Consider the following 22,684-nt stretch of genomic DNA (forward strand, 5'->3'; position numbering starts at 1 on the left):
TTTTCACAAACCCTAATAGCCGCTTTGTGCACACGATAATCTCTTTTTGAGATAATATTTCTTAGTGAAAGTTTTTCTTTGTGATACCTTATTGTTCTTATTTTCTGTCATTGTTTGATAAATTGATTGATCTAAGGTCTTTTCACAAGACATATTACCACTTGCTCTCTTGCTCTTGGAAAAAAAGACAAATATAACACTAGAAAGCGTTTATATTATAAAAATTATAATATTTTTGTCTCACGCAAAAGATGGACAAAACTCACTCTTGATTTTTCATCTACACAAAAAGACCTAAATGACCTTTTCATCCTCCTCATAAAAAACATATGCACAAATAGAGGTAGTTGTCTCATAAAACCATATGAAAAATCTACAAAGAGTAATACTTTAGGAAAAAGTGAGTTTACAAGTTAACTTAAAGAAGCCATACAAAACCTTCTTTACCATTGTTCTTGTTACACTATACATTATACAAGGTGGTAAACTTCTTCAAACTTTTTATGTTATCTTTCGTTGTTGTAGCATGACTCACATCTGCAATGATAAAATTGTAATAAGTATTAATCCTTTTATATTTTTTAACACTAATAGCAACTTATGTTTCTTTACAAATAATAGTAATATACTTTATTTTTTTTACATATTCCTGATTTACTATTTCCTCAAGGAAAAGAGCAAATATATAGAAAGAACTCCACAAAACAATTTGTAGAACCCAATAATGAAGCTAGCAATAACAATAACAAATTAATTCTGATAACGGCAATGGGTAGATAGGTAAATTCACCTTCAAAAAGTATAATTAGGGAAAATTTGTAGCTTGAAAAACGTATCCAATTGCAGCAATTTTCACTAATATAACTGAATAAAATTTGCCCTAAATTTTTAGTAAGGTATCTACAGCTAAAAGATTATACCTTATTGAGAACAAAATCAATTCTAGAAGTAGAGTACAAACTGGTTTAAGATTTAGATAACCCAAAACAGAGAAGAAGATAAAGGTTTAAGATTCAAAGAAAGTATTGTTGATCAAACACAACTTGCAGCTAATGAAATCTATTTGAATCTTTCACAAGAGTTTCCCCAAAATGTCTATAAATTGATAGTTCATACGAATATGAATTTGTTATAAGCAAATAAAGGAGTAATCAAAGTACCCAAAATCTGATTTCTGTTAAAATCAACTAAGAGATGCCTTGATGATAATCAAGCTAGGGCTTTTAAGAGATTTTTTTTTAATACAAGCGGTGTTGATTAAATGATTATACAAAATCTTAAAAGCAATTAAATTCAATCAACTAAGGTAAGAAGGAATAGAGAATTAAGACTCACTTTAGAAATGGAATTCAGTGAGTTCGGTTGACATCAGGAGAATCGGTCGGAGAATTGGGTGGATCTCGGGAAGTGTCGTCGTTTTGATGGAAGGAAGGAAGCGGATTACCTCCTTTAATTACCCAACCGAGGGCGAAGAAAGAAACTCCGGCGAGTATAGCGGTGCCCCAAGCGTGCGAGTACCATTTGCTGTACTGTCTGATGGCGTACTTCCATTGTTCCCTTAGCGCTGCTGCGTCCGGGTTTTTTATATCGGGCGGGTTCGGGTAATTTGGTTTAATATGATTGCTACTACGTCCAATTTCACCAGAAACTTTAGGGTTTTGAGGGTTTGAAGATGATTTTTGATGATGGTGATTTTCGGCCATCGTTGGAGAGAAGAGAACAGCCTTGAGTGATTTATTGGAAATTGATGCTATCAAATGAAAATATATCTTGATCTCCAACCTTTAATACTATATATTCTGTTAAGCTTATAATTTATATTTTATAGCATAAAACATGAAACATAAAGCAACCGTTAAATTCTATCCAATACATTACAATTACAACGTATATTAAATTCTATCCGATCCACATTAGGGTGTTGTGTGTGGAGAACATGTATTAACAAAAATATCATCATCTTATTCATACTTTTCGATTTTATAACACACAACATAAAAATGGACATCATCAAATAACATATAATAACACATATCATTTTCTATTTAATTTTTTTTATGTTTCTAATTTCTATTTTTCTATTTTATTTTATTTTTTTAATTTATGTCATAATAATTTTTAAAAACATATAAATTAAATAACACATAATTAAATAAATACTAATTAAAAAATACATTATAACGAAAAAAACATAAAACGGCATTACAATGAAAAAAAACATAGACCGAAAAAAAAGCATTGACAAAAAAAAACTGAAAGACTCTGTAAAATGGTTTGGTCTAGGCATAGTCGTAGATAGCAGTAAAAATGTAATTGTTCGTGTTTTGTTTTGAGTTTACGGTGTTTATGGTCAAAATGGGTTTACGGCCGTAAACACCTTACGGTTCCTAGTCAGGTCTTTAAATAGCGAGTTGTGTCGGTCTTTATTTGTTGTTGATGCTCTCGTATACTTCCAAGTTGTATCAGACGTTTTATAGTATTAAAGCGTATGCAAGCTTGGTATTTTGCTCATTATTGGTTTATTAATTTGTGTTTGCATCTGTTATTGTCTTTGATCGTTGGTAGATCTATTTTCGGGACTTTACAATTGGTATCAGAGCTTTACCAGTGTCAAAGGCGTTCAACAGCTGCGTTTTCAACTAAATCGACATCCACTGCAGTTTAGAGAAATTTATTTCAGTCGAAATCAAGGTTTCTAGAAGTTTACGGCCTTAGTTTACGGCCGTAAACTCCTCTTACGGCCTCATCTGCACTCTTCAAAATCGATAGTTTTTCACGTCTCTCAAGCCTTCGTAATCACACCTTAGTTCTGGGATTTAATTGAGTTGTGTTTTAAAATTAAAATCGAACTTTTTATTTGAATTTCATTGAGCGTAAACTAAATTACTCACAAAAATTGACTTTCTGTTAATCGAAATTTACACCATTATTTTTCGGAGTTTAAATCAATAAGTATTCTTGGACCGTAAACTCAAGTTTACGGCCTAAGGTTTACGGTATTGAGTTTACGACTTAAAAGTTTACGGCTACGTTAGTTGATTTTATAAAATTGAAATTAATTATTGAGTTAGTTTTAAAACAAAATAACTTTTGACCGTAAACTCCAGTTTACGGCCGGGAGTTTACGGCCTAGTATTTTCTGCCTTTATTTACACGACAAAATCAACATTTTTACAGCCTTAAATTTTTTTTTTGTGATATTTTTTAAATAAAAATGGATACACAAAATTCAACTCAATACCAAGAGCTTGATGCTGTGATGGGTACAACCACACGAATTCCAAGACTTATGTCAGCTGATGGTTTTCCCGAGTGGAAATATAGAATTGAGAAGTATATAAAGATGAAAGACTTTAAGATTTGGAAATGTGTTTTAAAGGATCCAGTCAGAATCACCACTACAGTTGGGGGAAAGGTGGTCGACAAGGCAATTGAAAACTACACTGATGAAGACTTTGAGAGTGTGGAAGAACAAGAAAAGGCATTGGCCATTTTGACTATGGCTTTATCTCCAGACATTGCTCAAGGATTCAGAGAGTATACTTCTGCCAAAGCTCTGTGGGAAGCTCTCATTGAAGTATATGAGGGAAATGAAGACATGCGGGAAAGTCGCCAAGATATGCTGAGACAACGCTTCAATATGTTTAATTATGTTCCTGGAGAGACTCTCGAAGCTCAACTGCAGAGATTTACCACTCTCAACACTGAGATGATTGTGGCAGGGATTTTCTATACAAAGTCAGAGATTAATAAGAAGCTACTAAATGCTCTCCCAAAATCTTGGGACATGAATGTAGCAGTAATCAAGAAGACTAAGGATCTTAATCGACTTTCCCTAGCTGAAGTGATGGCTGTCATCAAAGCGTGTGATATTGATGACAAACAGCGAGAGATCAATCATGTGAACTCATACTCATCTGCTAATCTTGGCATTTCATCTAATAATGCTCTCTCTTCTTTCTCCTATACTTCTGCAGGTTCATCTTCCTCTGCACCGATCATTCCTTACCCACAAGGCCAGCCTATTACATCTACCCAAAATGTTTCATCCTCTAATGTGGCCTCTTCATCAAAGGGAAAGGAGGGTGATGAAAACCTTGTCTTTGCAGCAGGGCTTGTGAATTGCTACAATGCTCTTGTAGCTGGGGAACTTCCTCCTCAACTGTCATTTGCAGATCTTGATCAAATCCATCCAGAGGATGTTGAGGAAATGGACATCACATGGCAAATTGCCATGGCTGTATTTAGGGCAAAACAGTTTGCCAAAAAGACAGGGAAGAACAATTGGGGAATGAGTGCTGACAAGAAGGTTGGATTCAACAAAGGAAAGCTTCAATGTTTCAATTGCCACGAGCCAGGGCATTTTGCTCGTGATTGCCCACACCCTGATAGGAGGGTTAATAATGACAGAACAATGGTTGCAGTTGGGAATAATCGAAGCAGTGGTCAAGCAAACAATGAAAAGGCTATGGTTGCTCAACATTTGACTGGGATGATCAAATACAAGCCCTAAATTTGTCTGGACCAGAAAATGCTCATCTAGCACAAGTGAGGAATGACGCTCAAGCAAGGACTGCAGCAGCTGAAGACAACATGATGAAACTTCAATTTGGCTTGATGGTATCCTCCTCCCATGAACCTAACTCATACAAGGTAAGTCTTCCATCATGCTCTAAGGCTTGTGTAGACTATGTGAAAGCTTTACAGGATAAAATTGAGACATTAGGTGATGAAGTAGAAAATCTAAGGATTCTTCGTGAACTCAATGACAAATTAATAAGAGACGTAGAAGACCTTAGGTATGAAGGGTATCGACTTCGAAAAGGACAAAAACCACTTAAAGCTCAACTAGAATAAAAAATTAAAGACTTTAGGAGACTCCAGGAAGACTACAGCAACAAATGTGAAAATTACAATTATGTAGTCAAACAAAATGCTGAGCTTGTAGCTGAAGTTGAATCTTTGAAAGGAAACCTTGAGACCGCCAAACTTGATGTCAGAAAATATGATTTCTCAAGTGAGGTGGTTGCAAATATGATAGACCAAAGTATGCAGTTTAAAAGAAATCAATCAAAAGGTCTAGGGTATAAATTTGTACCTCCTCCTTTTAATCATTCATACGTGTCCAAGCCCTTGTCCAAAGAAGAGATTGCCAATGAGTCATTTATGATTTATGGCAAGCCCTCCGGTTTTGTTACGGGAGGATTTATTAATGTTGAAAGTACTAACATTTCTACTTCTCCTGCAGATCAATCCTTGAATCAGTCAAAGCACAAAGTTGAAGGATGTGTTTCTGAAAACAAAATCGAGTCCAAACCTGAAGCTTTTATTTTAAATAAAGACAATTCTTTGTTAAATATTTTAAGTGACAATTTTTCTTGTGGTGTTTTAAATTATTCTGATACAGTAGCTGCTACCTCTGATACAGTTTTGAATGTTTCTAATATGTCTGATAAACCTTTGAATAGTTTGGTTGACAATTTAAACGTCTGTGATAAAATTGTTGAGATACCATTAGTCTCACAGCCCTCTATAAATACAGCACCCTCATTTGCCTCACAACTTGATAATACTACATGTTTTTGTGAGACAAGCAAGGGTGTTTGTGGGGAAAACAAATATGACGAATGCAGCACAAGTTCTAACATTAATTATCAGATTTGTTTTAATTGTGGCACTAAGGGTCATATTGCTAGAAATTGTCTTAATCGAATGTTTGTGAGTTATAATCTTCCAAGAGGAGAGAACGAATTCAGAGGAAGATCATTAAATAGAAATTCCTCTAGAAGTCGCTCTCGAAATGATTATTGGGTAGATAAAAGAAATAGAAAAAGGGATATATTTCACAGTCATAAAAGTTTTTTTAATCAACTTGTCCTGAACAGTCTGCCAAAAAGGAGCATAGCCATGCAAAGGTCAAGCTCATCCCAAAGCAACAATGGATCTTCAACCAATTTTGGTAGAAGTAACTCACGCTTTAAGCAGATCGTCAGACATAAAATGACAAAATTGACTGAATTTCTCAAAAAACCTAATTATATATGGAAACCTAAATCTACTCCCAATACATCATCTGTATCCTCAGAGAAGTTCATGTGCAATAAATCTGAAAAAGCATCGGGATCACCCAGGAAGATCATGACCTGGGTGCCCAAATCTAATTAAACCCACCGATTTTGCAGGGGCAGTTGCGGGGAAATGTCGTCAGACCATGGTTCGTCGACAGCGGCTGTTCCCGGCACATGACAGGAGACATCACCCAATTGAACGACATTCAATCATTTAATGGGGGATACGTCTCTTTTGCGGGTGGAGATGGAGGAAAAATTACACAAAAGGGCACGGTATCAAATGGAGTTTTGAGTTTTGAAAATATAAATTTCGCTCCAGAGCTAAAACACAGCCTGCTAAGTGTTTTGCAAATCTGTGACAAAGGCTATTCTACGCATTTCACTGACAAGGAATGCATGATCTTAAAGCCAGGTTTTGTCATCCCTGAAGAATGGATTCTCGTAAAGTCAAAAAGGGATGGAAATTCTTATATTATCGATATGAATAGCAATCTTCCAAAGCAGGTTACTTGTTTGTTTTCCAAGATCTCTGAGCAAACCGCAATGTTATGGCACCGAAGATTAGGTCACGCCAACGCCAAAAATCTCAATCGTCTTGCAAAGAATGAGATGGTCCGTGGATTACCTGTCAAAGACTTTATCACGTTTGAGAAATGTGTGTCCTGTGCTCAAGGAAAGCATCATCGAAAGCCACATTTACCGAAGCAAGTTAACTCAATAAGTCAGGTTCTACAACTTCTTCACATGGACCTATTTGGTCCAGTGAATGTGCTAAGCATCAATAGGAGTTCCTACTGTCTAGTTGTCATTGATGATTTTTCTCGTTTTACGTGGGTTTTCTTTCTATCCAACAAAGCTGGCGTCGCTGAATTGATCAAGAGGTTCATCATACTTATTGAGAATCAAACCAATCATAGGGTGAAGGCTCTTCGCACCGATAATGGTACGGAATTCAAGAATTCTGTTCTCAATCACTTCTGTTCTGAGAAAGGGATCCTACATCAATTTAGTTCCGCTCACACACCTCAACAAAATGGTGTTGCTGAGAGGCGAAACAGAACACTTAAGGATGCAGCAAGGACGATGTTGTGTGACTCCAAGCTCCCTGTTTTCTTTTGGGCAGAGGCAATAAACACTACCTGTTATGTTCAAAATCGAGTACTCATCAACAAAGCTCAAATGAAAACTCCATATGAAATTTACTATGGTCACAAACCGTCTGTTAGTCATTTTCGAGTATTTGGCTGTCCTTGCACCCTTCTTCACCTAGATGCCAATCCGAAGTTCAATGCCAAAGCTGATGACTACTATTTTGTGGGGTATGCTGCACGTACCGCTTATCGAGTCTACAACAAGAAAACCAAACAGATTGTGGAATCCTATGACGTGCGTTGGTTGGAAGAGAATGAGACAGACGCGAGAGTGGGTCCGGACTGGTTATTTGATTATACGTCACTTTTCAAATCCTTAAACGAATATTCAAATGATGTCTCAAGAACTGATTCGCATTTGAAGAGTATCTCTGACGATGAAGTCGAAGAAGTTGTATACAAACCTGTATCTAAAACTTCCAATTCACTAAAAGGAAAGTCTAAAGCTTCAACTGAATGGGGGTCCTTCGACTCGCACAAAGGAGAATCTTCTGCTCCAGTTGAGGGGGAGTCTTCTGCTTCATCTGAGGGGGAGCCGTCTGCTGAAATTGAAGGGGAGTCTTCTGCAACATCTTTCAATAAGTCTTCTGCTGCTTCTCAAGGGAGGCCGTTATTGGAACATGTCACTCCTCAATCAGACCACATTGATTCCTCGAATGTTGAATCAAGACCTTCCACATTATTAGAGAAAGAGTTCATTCCAAATGATGCTTCCGCTGTCTCTTCAACCCTGATGGAATTACTCTTTCCTGATCTCATTGCGGATGAGTATGTTGCAGAACCATCTACTTCTACTCAACACGCAAATGAAGGAGGTCTTAACATTCACACTCTACCTGTCTCCATCAATGACATCAGCCAAGAAATACCCTCTAGGATTCAACGAGATCATCCGCTCGAGAACGTTATCGGCCAGCTAGACAGTGGTGTTAAAACCAGAAGTCAAAGTGGAGACGTGAATACATGTCTGTATTCTTGTTTCATCTCTCAAATTGAGCCCAAGAATGTAGAGATGGCTCTAAATGAACCTAGCTAGGTGGATGCGATGCATGAAGAATTGCATCAATTTGAAAAACTAGGTGTTTGGAAGTTAGTTGAGTTACCAAAGGGCAAAAAGTCTCTTGAAACACGGTGGGTTTATCGCAACAAGCAGGACGATTCAGGGGTCATTGTGCGAAACAAAGCCAGATTGGTAGTTCGCGGATTTCGACAAGTCGAGGGTCTTGACTACATCGAGGTTTATGCTCCTGTAGCTCGCTTGGAGGCCATTCGTATCTTCTTGGCGTACGCTTCATATATGAACTTCACTGTTTTTCAAATGGATGTCAAGACTGCCTTCTTGTATGGCAAGGTGAAGGAAGAAATCTACGTTGATCAACCTCCAGGGTTTGTTGACCCGAAGTTTCCTAATCATGTCTACAAGTTGGATAAAGTGTTGTATGGGCTGCATCAGGCTCCTAGAGTATGGTATGCAACTCTAACTAAGCATTTGCTCGAACATGGCTATACACGTGGTACTATCGATCAAACATTGTTTATAAAGCATGTCGACAAGGACCAAATACTTGTTCAAATATACGTCGACGACATAATCTTTGGATCAACAAGCCAACAACTTTGCAAGGAATTCGAAAGTGTAATGAAGAAAAGATTTGAAATGAGTTCTTTGGGAGAAATGACCATGTTTTTGGGGCTTCAGGTTAAACAGAATTCAACCGGAATCCTTCTTCATCAGGCCAAGTACGTGGATGATATTCTTGAGAAGTTCGCACTTCATGATGCTAAATCTGCCTCAACACCGATGGCTGAACGACCCCTCCTGACTCCAGATCCAGAAGGCGAACCCGTAGATCAAACTCTTTATCGATCAATGATCGGATCCCTAATGTATCTTACTGCAAGTCGACCAGACATTATGTTCGCAGTTTGTCAATGCGCCCGCTATCAGGCTAATCCTAAACTCTCTCATCTTATTGCTGTTAAAAGAATTTTTCGGTATATCATAGGAAGCCCTAAATTGGGTCTTTGGTATCCGAAGAATTCTGAATTTAATCTTTATGCTTTTACTGATAGCAATTATGGAGGTTGTGAGCTTGACAGGAAATCAACTTCAGGAGGATGTCAATACCTAGGTGACAGACTAGTTTCATGGCAATGCAAGAAGCAACACACTGTCTCGACTTCGACAGCAGAGGCAGAATATGTGGCAGCATCAGCCTGTTGTTCTCAAGTTATTTGGATCCAACATTAGCTGTTGGACTATGGTTTGAATTACTCAGAAACCCCTATCTATTGTGATAATGAGGCTGCCATACAAATTGCTAAGAACCCAGTCCAACACTCTAAAACCAAGCACATCGATATTAAAATTCACTTTATCAGAGACTGTTATGAACGATCTTTAATTCGAATCGAACAAGTCCACACTGATAACAATGTGGCTGACTTGTTCACAAAACCTTTTAACAAAGCTCGTTTTGATGTGCTTGTGGGATTTCTGAAAATGATACGTTTTGAGGATTAAGTTTTTTTTAATTTTTTTTTCTTTGTTTGTTTTTAGTTTATTATTTTTATTTTAGTTTTTTTTATTTTTTATTTTTATTTCTTTTGTTTTTATCTCATTTTAATTTTAATTTTATTTCATCTTTGGTCTTCTTAGTCTATTTTAACATTTTACCAAGTTTGTCTTCAATTTTTGTTAGGTATGTTTAAATTTGCGCATTTTTTTGTTTGTTTAAAACTCTCAACTATGCACAAATTTATGCACAAATTTAGGGGGAGAAAGAAAATAAAAAAAAATATATATATATCCAAAAATAGTGTCATTTCAGTAAAGAATCTAAATTAGGGTTATTTCAAAGCAGCCTTCGTTGTAAGTATTGTGATGGGAAATGATATAAATAAGTGATAAAGGACGACCTGAATCGGCGTAACGTACCTACGTTAAATCATCTACACTCTGTGCTCGATGTGCTGGTAGGCGCGAAAGATTTTAAAAGGGGACTTGACTAGGAAAGTTGAATCTAATGAATTTAAGGACTCGACAAATTTGACCTAGTTAGATCCGTTTAATCTGAAATCACGACGCTCGGATAGGTTGAGCAGGGAGATAAACACGAGAATCTACTCGTCACATTAATTGAACCCGTACTTGGAACCGTGGCTTAACTTTTCCTCGATGTGCGGATTCTGTCCTTAATTCCGGTTGGATGGGACGACTGGTAAATTCCGATAAATTAGGTCTGTAGAATATCATTTTCTTTCTTTCTTTCTGTTAGTCATATGTTGTCTCCTTTGCGTGACCTCTAATCCGACCTGGTACACAACATATGCAACTCCATTTCTCTGTAGGAAATATATATATATATATATATATATATATATATATATATATATATATATATATATATATATATATGTGCTTGAAATATATGTGTGAAATACTTCTCATCTGTTAGCCATATGCTGTCTCCTTTGCGCGACTTCTAATCCGACCTGGTACACAGCATATGCAACCTTCTTCTTCTCAACCCCTCTGAAGTAGTTAGCAATAGAATTCTGTATCTCTTCTCTCTCTGAATGGTTGTCTGCTCACCCGGTGTAAGGAGTACTCTGGAAGTTCTTGATGGCTGGGGCATATCAGGAAGCGGGAAACACGTTTCAGTACACCTAAAAATTGAACTCATACAGATTGTCTGTAGATCTCGCTGCTCAATTTAGGTGGACAACAATATCCCTGGTTGTAGTCAATTAAATGGTCATAAGGTAATTTCACGTAAGATTTAGGAGATATAAAAATTACCAGAAATTTACAATTAGGTATATGCCCGAATCATGTCATTGGTAAAAGGTCCAAAAAGTCACAAATCCTTCGCGTTTAAGTGGACCACAATACTGGCAATCGATCAGACGAAGATGTGAAAGTAAGGGTACCGACAAGTAGAATAAGGCCGTCCAATAACTTTGATCCAAGCATCACAAAAGAAGTGATAGTTAAAGTGTTTCTTAATTTATTTGACGTCGTTTTTTTTATTATTTTATTTTATTTTAATTTATTTTTATTTTTATTTTAATTTATTTTTAATTTTAGTTTTACTTTTAATTTTATTTTTATTTTTCTAGCATTTAAAATTTTATGGTGTGTTAGTTTTTATTTTTGTTTTAAAATTTTTTTAATTAATCCTCAAAAGGTTTTATTTTTATTAATTGGCGAAAAATTAGAAAGACTGGGTAGCTAACAGGCAGGAGGGTAAGAAATGTGGAAAGGTAAAAGGTTAAAAAGGGGGAGTTCACGGCCGGAATCTCCCCACTCATCAGTTTCTGGCCGCAAACCTCTCCCAAAAGCTCTCAAGGTGTCGAAAATTTTTTCTTCGATTTTCGGAAAAACGAGTATATCATCGTGAAGGTAGCATCGTGTAGATCACGAATATATATTTTGTTTCACGGAATCTCATCACATTGTGCTTAAAAATTAAATAAACTCAAGTCAAGGAGTTTACGACCGTAAGCTTAGGCCGTAAACTCTGAAACTTGATGATTTGGATTCGAAATTATTTTGTTATGATGCGACTTCTCGTTGTGTTCACGACTATATGCTTTTCGTTCGTCATCTCAAAGTGAAAGACCAATTTTTAGTTTTTTTTGGTGTAGACATTCATAGGCCGTAAACTCCCAGTTTACGGCCCGTGAATTCAAGTGTAACTTTTCTGGACGGTTTGAAATATTTCAATGATAATTATGCATCGTGTTTTCAAAGTAATTTCTAAGCCGTAAACTGGAGTTTACGGCCCAAGAACATTTGTCGATTCAAGCTGTTTGTTTGACTGAGTAACGATTGCTTGTTTTTCTTTGCTTAAACCGTGAATCTAAATTTTTCTAAGGGAGTTTTTTAGGCCGTAAACTAGAGTTTACGGCCCAAGAACCAAAACTGTCAAAAGGTTTAATTTTTTTAAAAAAAAAACATACATCACTAATAAGTAATTTTATTTTGATCAAATTTTATTGTCATATGTTTGTCAAAATAAGTTTTATCATTGGTGTAGGTTTCTTACAATTGTGTTTGAGTGCAGGAAAATGGCAAATCTCAAGTTTGCAGACATGCACAATCTGGCGATAGTTCTTGCTGATCCACCTGTCGTTCATTCCGACATGCTTTCAATGATTCACAGGTTGCGTGAATGTTGTATTGCATCAGCATTGACAGTCAATCCGGTGATCTATCAGAACATCGTTCGTGAGTTTTGGGCGACGGCAAGGACGCAGATGGATGATAATGGAAATTTCACAGTTGCAGCGAAGGTGCAAGGACGAGATATTATAATCGATGAAAGTTTTATTCGAAACGCGTTGCTGATTGATGATCAACCGAACTATCCGACGGAAATTGGCATAGAGGATGTTCAGAGAATACTACGACGTATGAGTTATGAAGGAACCTACCCGCCAACGTTGAAAAAGCTGCTTCATCCATATTGGAGATTTCTGGCTCATGTGTTCGTAAGTTGTATATCCGGTAGAAGGAGTGGGGCGGATGAAATTTCTCAACGCACAACTGGTGCATTGGTATCTTTGGCCTCTGGAATTCATTTCAATTTCTCAAAGTTCATCCTAGAGGAATTTTTCATAAATATCCGGGCTTCTACAAGGGATACTTTTCTCCAATATCCCCGCTTCATTCAATTGTTTGTCGAGATGCAGTTTCCTGAGGTTAGGAAGTCAGGAGATACCTTGGATATGAAATCTTTGGGTCCACACACAGTGGGACTCATTAAGCAAAACCGAAGAGGAAAAGTTGTCTTTCGAGGGCGTTATCAATTGGAAAAATTCGGTAAGTTTACAGAATTGGATGAGACGCCAGTGTCATACGAATCATCAGAACCGACTTCTTCTGAGAAAACGTCCACTGAGGGTTCGACTCCAGAAAACTTCGTGATAGACGTGACTAAAGATGATGATGATTCACCAGCTCAGAGAGATCAAGGTACCTCTAGTCATGAACATGAGTCGAATGAAAGACAGGATGAAAGGGAAATAGGTACTGGTAATGATGGACGTGACTCATTTGAAGATCTTGATCTTACGGGATTTGATAATGATGACATTGCGGCTTCTTTAGCCAGTAGTGCTAATGTTGTGTCTAACGAGATATTTGACACGATTTTTCAAAATGTTGATGATAGTGTTTTGCCATCAACTGAGAAGAGAAAAACGAGCGAAACTCTTACTCCAATTTCCGAGCAGATGGTGTCAACTTCAATTCCAATGGAGGTAGTTGTGGCATGTTCCCCTCCCGTGTCTATTTCTCCGTCATCTGAACCATTTGTTAGTGTAATACCTCCACAGGCTGACCAACCTCAATCTAAGAGGAGAAGACTTGATGAAAGATAATCCGAGCTAATTACTAGTTTGGTCAGTGGTCTTCCTACATCACCAATCACTACTGCTACTACACGACTTTCTGTAACAAAGATGTTTGCAACTGGACCTAGTTCAGTTTTTGATGTTGGTGGCCCTTCAGCTCCGCCTGGTTTTCCTGTTCCAAGATTTAGTAGGGATGCTGCTTCTGAGAGACTAGCTTTGCATATGGCAGAGGAACAGTTTCGTTCGTCTAGCCCTCAAGGAAAGAACATTTCTATGAGTGAAGGGGGTGCTCCTGATGATGATTCATCTGATGATAGTTTACGAAAGGAGATCTCGGTATTAAGTCAGAAGAACATAGAGCTTGACATTCAGGTAGCTGAGCTTCGTGCTCAGAACATTGAGCTATGTACTCAAATGTCTAAACTTCAGTCAGATAGAACTTATCTTGGCGGACAACTCGCAGAAGTTAAGAGGGATAGAAAAGTAAAAGATAAGCAGATTTCTGACCTTCAAGAACATTTCAATCTGCTGACTTCAAGCTACTTCGAATTGAAAAAGAAACTGGAGGATGATTTTGGTGAGAAGTATAAAACAAGCGTAGAAGAACAAAGAATAAATTTACATGTGCAAGCGTATCCAGTAGATGTGCCAGCTGGTCAATCTTCTGGTTCTGCTGAGCGTATTGGAGTTGTTCCTCCTATGGCTTCTCATATTCAAGAGATCATTCGGAAAAATCAAGAAGATGATACTGAAAGGGGGCAATTATTATTCAAGCGAAATGTTACTCAGAGCAATTCTAAAGGGGAATCTTTGATCACTGTCACTGATCTTGAAATTGTTCGGTTCAGAGATACTTTTGGAGATCGGTCGGGTGTAGCTGCTTGGGGATTTCACGATCCTCTTCGACTTTGGATTATTATTCGCAAGAGTGGTAATTCAGAGTTGTATAAGGATATTCGTGCTTTTAGTTCATTGACAAGGGTTGATCTTGCGGAGTTATCACAAGCTCCGTTTATTAATCTATTAAACAATCCTCAGGTTTCGCAGTTCAAATTCTTTCTAGATGAGCAAGTGAAGAAGGGATTTCCTACAATGCCAACTGCTGAGTCAGTCATTCTGGAACATCCAGATGTGTTTGAAGCTTCTTCTGATAAACCTCTACAGTTGGTTATGTGGCCGCCCACGACTCAAGTTAAACAATTTCCCATTGTTCAAGGTTATAAAGATGGATCGCTCGGTTCTATGGAGTGCTGGGTTTATGATGAAAGTACTTGTGGTGCAGTCATTAAGCTCAAGAATGGGTGCATACGGTTGTATGATCAAAGAGACCTTCTGCAGTTCAGGAAATGGGATATTCATTATCTGAGCAATTTTCAAATCAAAGTGGTTGAGGATATCTACGAGCAAGGAGCCAAGGCGTATACCAGGATGGTTGCTGAGATTTTGAGCAAAAAGATGTGGAATGGTGCTATGGGCCAAATGGATGTCATGCTAGTAAAGAAAGGAATGGGGCGGAGCTAGTCCAAACCAAGGGGGAGATTGAAAGACTCTGTAAAATGGTTTGGTCTAGGCATAGTCGTAGATAGCAGTAAAAATGTAATTGTTCGTGTTTTGTTTTGAGTTTACGGTGTTTATGGTCAAAATGGGTTTACGGCTGTAAACTCTTTACGGCCGTAAACACCTTACGGTTCCTAGTTAGGTCTTTAAATAGCGAGTTGTGTCAGTCTTTATTTGTTGTTGATGCTCTCGTATACTTCCAAGTTGTATCAGACGTTTTACAGTATTAAAGCGTATGAAAGCTTGGTATTTTGCTCATTATTGTTTTATTAATTTGTGTTTGCATCTGGTATTGTCTTTGATCGTTGGTAGATCTATTTTCGGGACTTTACAAAAACGCTAATTTTCGTCTAAATATTTTTGCTCAATCTTTGCCTTCATTTTTCGGAGTGTCTCCAACCGTTTCGGTGGCAAATTCTCCTTGCTAGTTTGAAGAATTGCCAAATCTTTCGCAATACGATCTTCTTCGGCTTCACGACGCAAGAACTCAAAATAATCCTATTGCAACTCATATCTTTTACGCGCAATTTCGTAAGACTCGTCAAAATTTTGTTTCATTTCGGTTTGCTCTCGACGTCTATTTTCGGTTTCATCTGCGTGTCGTTGAGCACGTCTCGCTTTGTCGTGACCTATTAGTCATCGAGGTGGGAGATCTCTTCAAAGTCGTTCAAGTCGTCTGGTATCGCATTGAGGTCGATGTTCATGCGTGCGTCTGAAACATCGACCGAACCCGAGTCGCGCGACCTCTTCGATTGTTGTTCTGTAAATGTGTCCGTTTTATTCCACTTTGGGTCTTCCTTGACAACCACCCAAATTTTTTCGTGCTAAAAAATGTGACCAGGCTCGATATGATATTGCCCTCTCGCCGCTCTATAAATGTCAAAATCGGTCGCATCACTTTGCTTGTGCGAGGAAAGTTTGTTGTAGATAGAATCGAACTTGGTGCACTTCTTGCTTATTTGATTCCATTTGCTACTTAACATGTCGTGATTGCGGTACTTTTCATCTTTATTCAAAATTGTACAAATTTTCCCGAGCATGGCTTCCTAAAAATCAACTCTTCGCATATCATTTCGTTGCGTTGGATTTTTTGATGTCCCGCACCAAGCCACCACAACGTGTATTCCTCCTCCACGGTCCAACATGTTGGAGGTTCATTTTCCGATTGCTCCACCCCAACCACTTTCCCTTTCCTTCATGCTCTCCTTTTTTGGGTCGTTTTTTTTTCAGCTCCCCCATCCCTCGTGTTTGCGTCTCGGGTACAGTTTGTTGGGAGGGTTGTGGTTGTGTGGTATTTTGTTGCATTGTAGCAAATGGGTTGACAAGGTTTTGTGGAAGAGTTGTAGTGAATTGTGGTGGGGGTGAGGCGGAATTGAAAAAATTGTCTTGAGTGTTGAGAATGTTCGCGTACATTTCGTATTTTGCAAAACCAAAGAGGCGGATGTGTATTTTTGTTTGGAGGGAGAGTGTTGGGGTTTTGATCCATTGTAAGGAAACGAGAATTTTTTTGAAGATTTGAAATTAAAAAGGTTTGATATAGGATTGTAGATAAAAAATAAAGGTTGATTTGTGTGTGTGTGTGTGTGTATATATATATATATATATATATATATAGGTGTGAGGGGTAAAAAGATTGAAAAAATTAATTTCTTTTTTTACATTTTTGACCATTTTACAACGGTTCAAAAATCAAAATGTATATGTTGGAAGTGGATTTGCGTCGAAAAATGGCCATTGTCAAGCGTTACCACAGTAACGCGTTGTAACATAATGCGTAAAAACGCAAGGGGCGTGGTGTTTCAGGCGTTATAATGCCGTTTTTGGTACTCCACGTCGGAATAACGCGTTGTGCTGTAACGCCTCATTTATGGTATGTAATGTAAATAAAGTATTTTTATTTCTTAAGGGGTACTCGACGAGTCTGTAGCCCGACTCGTCGAGTAGAGACGGGATGATCACGCAATTTAAGTTGGCTACTCGAAGAGTCCATATGCTGGGACTCGGCAAGTCTGCCTGTCTGGATGAAGCCCTAATTTCAAGGGTTTGCACCCTATTTAAACACATTTATGCGCCCCAAACCAGCCTCCATCACCCTTAGAGCGTCCTTTACCAAACCCTAGCCTCTCTTTAAGCTTTTTGAAGTATTTCTCATATTGTGAAGGATTTTTAGTGCATTTTGAAGTTAGAAGAAGAAGAGAGAAGAGAGGTTCTCAAGAGGCGCAAAGGAGATTTGAGTTTCTTGTGTCATTCCAGCCTCCATTAAGGTATAAAGCTCGAAATTTTGCTTGTCATCATATAGATCTTCTTAAAATCTTGCTAGTGTTGCTTCTTTTGCCATTTTCTAGACATTGAGGTTGTTTTATGGGAAGTTAAGATGAATGGGTTTTAGATCTAAGCATTTTTGGACTCCTTGAGCTCAAGGTTGCCACCTTTATTGAGCTAAACACCCATTCGAAACTGTCACACCCCCGAACCAGACGACGGAAACGTCTGAGGGCTCAATTGATTATCATCATAATGAATATACATGAATCATAACATAAACATCATTATGCATCAATATATTACAACCGACATTGTTCACATCAAGTACATTGTTTAAACATTACAAATCCATACATAAATTGTTTGATAGTTTTAAAAAAAAGGGTTTAGGTCATTTTTGGTCACTTAACTTTTGGTTTTGTACTCATTTGGTCACTTAACTATTTTTAAGTTTTAAAAGGTAATCAAACTTTTGATTTTGTGCTCATTTAGTCACTTAACTTTGGTTTGGTCACATTTATCACCTAACTTTTAGATTCGTGCTCATTTAGTCACCTAACTTTTAAAATTGTGCTCATTTAGTCACTAAACTTTTTAAAAAAAATTAAAAGTTTAGTGACTAAATGAGCACAATTTTAAATGAGCACAAAGTCAAAAATTTGATGACCTTTTAAAACTTAAAAAGAATTAAGTGACCAAATGAGCACAAAACCAAAAGTTAAGTGACCAAAAATGATCTAAACCCAAAAAAAAAAAAAAAAAAAAAAAGACATTAACATACTTGGTACGTATTTCCTCAGCTTACCTGTTACCTGAGAATACAAGTTATTTTGAAAAACGGTCAATATATGGAATGTTGGTGAGTTCATAAGTATGTTTGATATGAAAAATGTTTTGTGTAGTTTGAACGAGAACAACCTAGAAAATCCGATATTTTCTTAAAAGACCATTGTTTGTAAAAAGGTGTGAAGATCTGTACATATATGCATGATGATTTCAAAACATGTATAATTGAATAACTTAGTATTAAACGTACAAGTGAAAATGTTGAACTTCCCCGGAAAACCCGATGTTTTCCAAATACATAAAATACAGTGATTTCTCAAATTGATATACTGCCACAATGAATGATTTTGATTACTCTTCCTTGATTACTCGAATGGTTTTGGATTAATTAATAGTTGTGAGTCGTTATAACCACGCATGACAATGACTAGTTATAACTCCAGACTACGAATGATCCTTAGAGGTGTCGCCCGTTATCACTCACTTAAATCCAAACAACCTTGATTACTTTTGATTAACAACCTGAATATGTTTACTTTGATTACTCATAAGCCTAACAAATGAGGAGAAGAGGAGTACAAAGTCCTGCTACTTCCATGAGTTTACTTTAAGCTGTTGGGTGTGCGAAGGACACATTAGCCCATCTCGAATTTGATTACTTTGACCTTACTAGCTATGCCAATGGGCCACTAAGGCCCGATAGCACTCAAAAGCCATTGAGGGTCCTTCCAATATGGAACTGGGTCATAGAAGGCCCAATAACATATTATCGTTATCCCTTGGGCCCAAAGATCATGCTAATGGATTTCAAAGGTCCAACAAGCATGATTGAAGCCTTTAAGCCCAAGGTTTTGGAATGTTTACTTGCCTTAGATATTGTACGATTGTTGGTGGGTTTGATTGAATGATTGTTATTTTTGTATCGACTCGAGACTGATCGATTTGTTTATAACGATACTTGGAGTTTACATGTATTCATCTCTCAGTTTTTGTACGTCGTAGTTTAGCATTTTTGACATCAATATTCTAGAAATAAAATAATTGACTTAAGAATATTGGTTTGACCTTTTCCATCATTCTTTAATAAAAACGACAACTTTAGTCCCTTATACAAAAAAAGTCATTTTTGTCCTTAAACTCTTTTCTTGACACTTTTGAGTCATGAACTTGTTCAAATGATATTTTTAGCTCCAAAACTTATTCTTTGGCTGTTTCAGCCTTTCCAGAAAAGTATTTTACGGCTAAAGTCGAAACTTTATGCAACTTTTACAGTTTTGACCCAAAATCCAAAAACTTTACATTTTTGATCCTTTTTGGTAAAGAAAAGCATTTTAACCCATGAATTGATTTTGTTTACCCTTTTTATCCCCTGTTTTGAGAAAACTTTCATTTTATCCCCTTAAAATTTGGATTTTTCTCAACTTTGGGCTTGTTGGGCCGAAAAGCCAAAAAAATTAGCCCATTAAGCTAATATTTACATTTTAAGTCCTTTGAAGTGCATAATATTCATAAAAACATTTATTGTAACTGTATTGACTCCTTTGACCCTTAAGAAAACAGTAAATGACAATTTTTGACCCAACTTTTGTTATTTGACAATTTAAGCCCAAAAATGGGTTTTATGTTGAAGTATGTTTATCATAATCTTATAAGTTAATATTCTTGACTTGTTTAGTATAATATAACTTAGATCATGTTTGTTTTCCTTCTTATGGCATAGATCTCTAAATTTCTTCCCTTTTGATTACATATTCATCACAAAAACACATAAAATCACACATACATGCATAAAATCATACATAGCACACACATACACATAGATCTACACATTTTGCTTGTATTATCCCCCATAAAACTAGTAAAAACCAAAAAAGAGAGGGGTATGAATTCACCTTTGCTTGTTGTTTTTGATTTAGAAGGAAGAAATGAAGAAAACTTGGTCCTAGCAAGCCTTCTTGGAAGATCTCGAACTTAGAGATTTTCTAAGATGGGAATCATGAGTTTAAATGAGTTAAGAAGAGATTTTTGATAAAACAAAGAATCTAGACCATGGATCCAAGCATGAACTTACCTAAGATGATGATGTTTGTAGAATAACTTCCTTGAAGAGCCCTTAAATCTCGAATTTTTTGGATGAACAAGCAAGAGTGTTTCTTTGAGAGTGTTTGAGTGAATTGTGTGTGTGTGTTTTCCCCCTTGGGGTTCTCGGCCGAAGAAGAAAAGAGAGATGAGAAGAGAGAGGGATGAAGGGATAGGTGCTTGGAAGTATGGGATATTTGCATGGATGTCCCATGTATAATGGTGAGGTGGAAAGTGAAAAGTCAACTCTCCCTCCTTCATTTGTGTGGTTGGGCCGAGAGAAGGAGAAGGAAGAAAGAAATTTGGGCTTTTTGTGCTTAAGTCCATTTTATGGCCCAATTAAATGATTTTCGGCCCAATTGGTCTTAGGAGAGGGTTCACGGTCCAAAATAAATCAAGAAATGATTTTTATGATCCATTAGGGCTAATTTGTTTTGTTATTGCCCAATAAAGTCCATTAGGGTATTTTATTTCATTCTAGGCCCAATATGGCCCAAAATGTTAAAATGAATGAAAGTGGGTCCAATTAGAGCCCATTTAAGAGTTCTAAGCCCAAGATAGTCAAATTGGAAGCTTATTGGCCCATTGGGCCCAATAAGGAAATCCTAGTCCAAAATGGACTTAAACCAGGATTTCTAGGGTTTCCAATTCTTTGTTGACTATTTGCAGTGCTTGCATAAGGTGTTTGATTGAAGTTTTGTTGTTATTGAATAAGCATCATACATGCTTTCACATTTTTGGTTCACAAAGGTTGGTATAATTATTGTTGTTACAAAACATCAAAGTTCCTGGTTGTGACACAAACCTAGATCTCCTCTTTTAGCTTCTTATCTGGCATTTTAGCTTCTTATGTGCTTGCATGAACGTAAAGTTAGAAACATTACGTGTGAAATCAGTCCTAGGAACCCAAATCTATGTATTGGATGCACTGGAATCAAGCAAAATCGACTATGTGGTAGTGACATGCTTGGGACTCAGCGAGTTGTTCTTCAGACTTGACGAGTCGAGTCGCGAGTCCCCGTTTTTCCCCGATTTGAGAGTTTAGGGTGAATCAGTGAATAGGGAAGGGAATCGGTGAGTTAGAGTCAGATCTAGTGATGGAGGGACTCGGCGAGTCTGGTCAATTGAAAGTTGACTTTGACCAGGGGTAAAATAGTCATTTTACCCTAAGGGCATTTATCAGTACCTGATCTAGTGTTTTTGGGATTTGTAGCCGAACAGTTCCGGAGCAGCTGTCAGCCAGTTTTAGAGTTAGCATCTCAGCAGCCAGCGTTATGAGGTGAGTTTTCCTTCTAGTAGGAACGGGTCTACGGCCACAATGGCGACCTGTTTAATTAGCAGTAGTTCCGGACTTCGGTCTGATGTAGTAGTTCAGTGTGCTTGATGTATTTGTGATTCAAGCATGTCTTTGTGTTATGTGTTCTGGACTTCGGTCCGATGCAGTATGCAGTATATGTGTTTATGCTAGTAGTTATGATTATGTTATGCCATGTTTAGTCAGTTCCAGACTACAGTCCGATGCGGCTAGTTCCAGACTTTAGTCCGATGTAGGGGACAAGGTCCCAGTCAGTTTCTAGACTTTGGTCCGATGCAGTTTCCGGACTTCGGTTTGATGCAGAGGGCAAGGCCCTGGTTAGTACCGAACTTTGGTCCGATGCAGTTTCCGGACTTCGGTCAGTGGGCATGGCCCAATAGTTTTTTAATTGTTATTGTATGATATGTGGTAGTTTAGGGGATCTCACTAAGCTTTGTGCTTACAGTTTCAGTTTTGGTTTTAGGTACTTCCGCTAGCAAGGGGAAGAGCTCAGGTTGATGACATCGCACACACCACAACTTCAGTTTTATCCTGGGAGTTTTATTCAGATATTTTGATATGATTGATACAGTTTTGTTTTGACACAGTTACTATGACTTTTGAATTATTCATTCCATGGTTTTTATTATATATGACATTCGATGATGTGATTTTTAGTAATATTAAAATAAAAATTTTTGGGTCGTATTTTGGGTCGTTACATGTGTCGTTTCCCACTCTGAATGGTATTACAAGTTATATTTGATTTTAGTTTTACTATTATCCAAATTGATAAAAAAAAATGTTTGGTTTTTCTACTTTTTAGTTTGTTGATGTCTAAGCATTTAAAAAAATTAGTTCTTTATAAAAAATGTTAGGTTATATCCAATTTCTATTCTTTAGTTTGTTAAATTTCTTTAATAAATTTCACTTTAATTTTGTCACATTTTTTTTCATTTTTTATTTTCCATTTGTCATTTTTTTTGAGGTTTTTCATTTTCACATTATAATTTCAAAATTTACGGTTATATATAGAAAGTTGTCTTTCTATTCATATAAGGTTATCATTTTATTAATTTGAGAATAAATCCAAATAAATGTTACAAACTCTTTGATTTTAT

The 22,684-nt window shown here is 37.0% G+C and overlaps 1 protein-coding gene across 1 annotated transcript; it reads right to left on the reverse strand.

Annotated features, from left to right (window-relative positions):
• Positions 1 to 330: 330 nt before the first annotated feature.
• LOC111892092 (uncharacterized) lies at positions 331 to 1,821 on the reverse strand. Its single transcript, XM_023888158.3, has 2 exons — positions 1,336 to 1,821; positions 331 to 537 (listed from the first exon to the last, which is right to left on the reverse strand). Exon 1 carries the CDS (start codon positions 1,701 to 1,703, stop codon positions 1,350 to 1,352), a length of 354 nt encoding a protein of 117 aa, XP_023743926.1. The 5' UTR covers positions 1,704 to 1,821; the 3' UTR covers positions 331 to 537; positions 1,336 to 1,349.
• Positions 1,822 to 22,684: the final 20,863 nt, after the last annotated feature.

Source organism: Lactuca sativa, chromosome 1 (genome assembly GCF_002870075.4).
Source record: "Lactuca sativa cultivar Salinas chromosome 1, Lsat_Salinas_v11, whole genome shotgun sequence".
Lineage (NCBI taxonomy): Eukaryota > Viridiplantae > Streptophyta > Magnoliopsida > Asterales > Asteraceae > Lactuca > Lactuca sativa.

Bases quoted from the DNA above. Each gene is read 5' to 3' on its own strand.
- LOC111892092 (XM_023888158.3), bottom strand. From the start codon at position 1,703: ATGGCCGAAAATCACCATCATCAAAAATCATCTTCAAACCCTCAAAAC.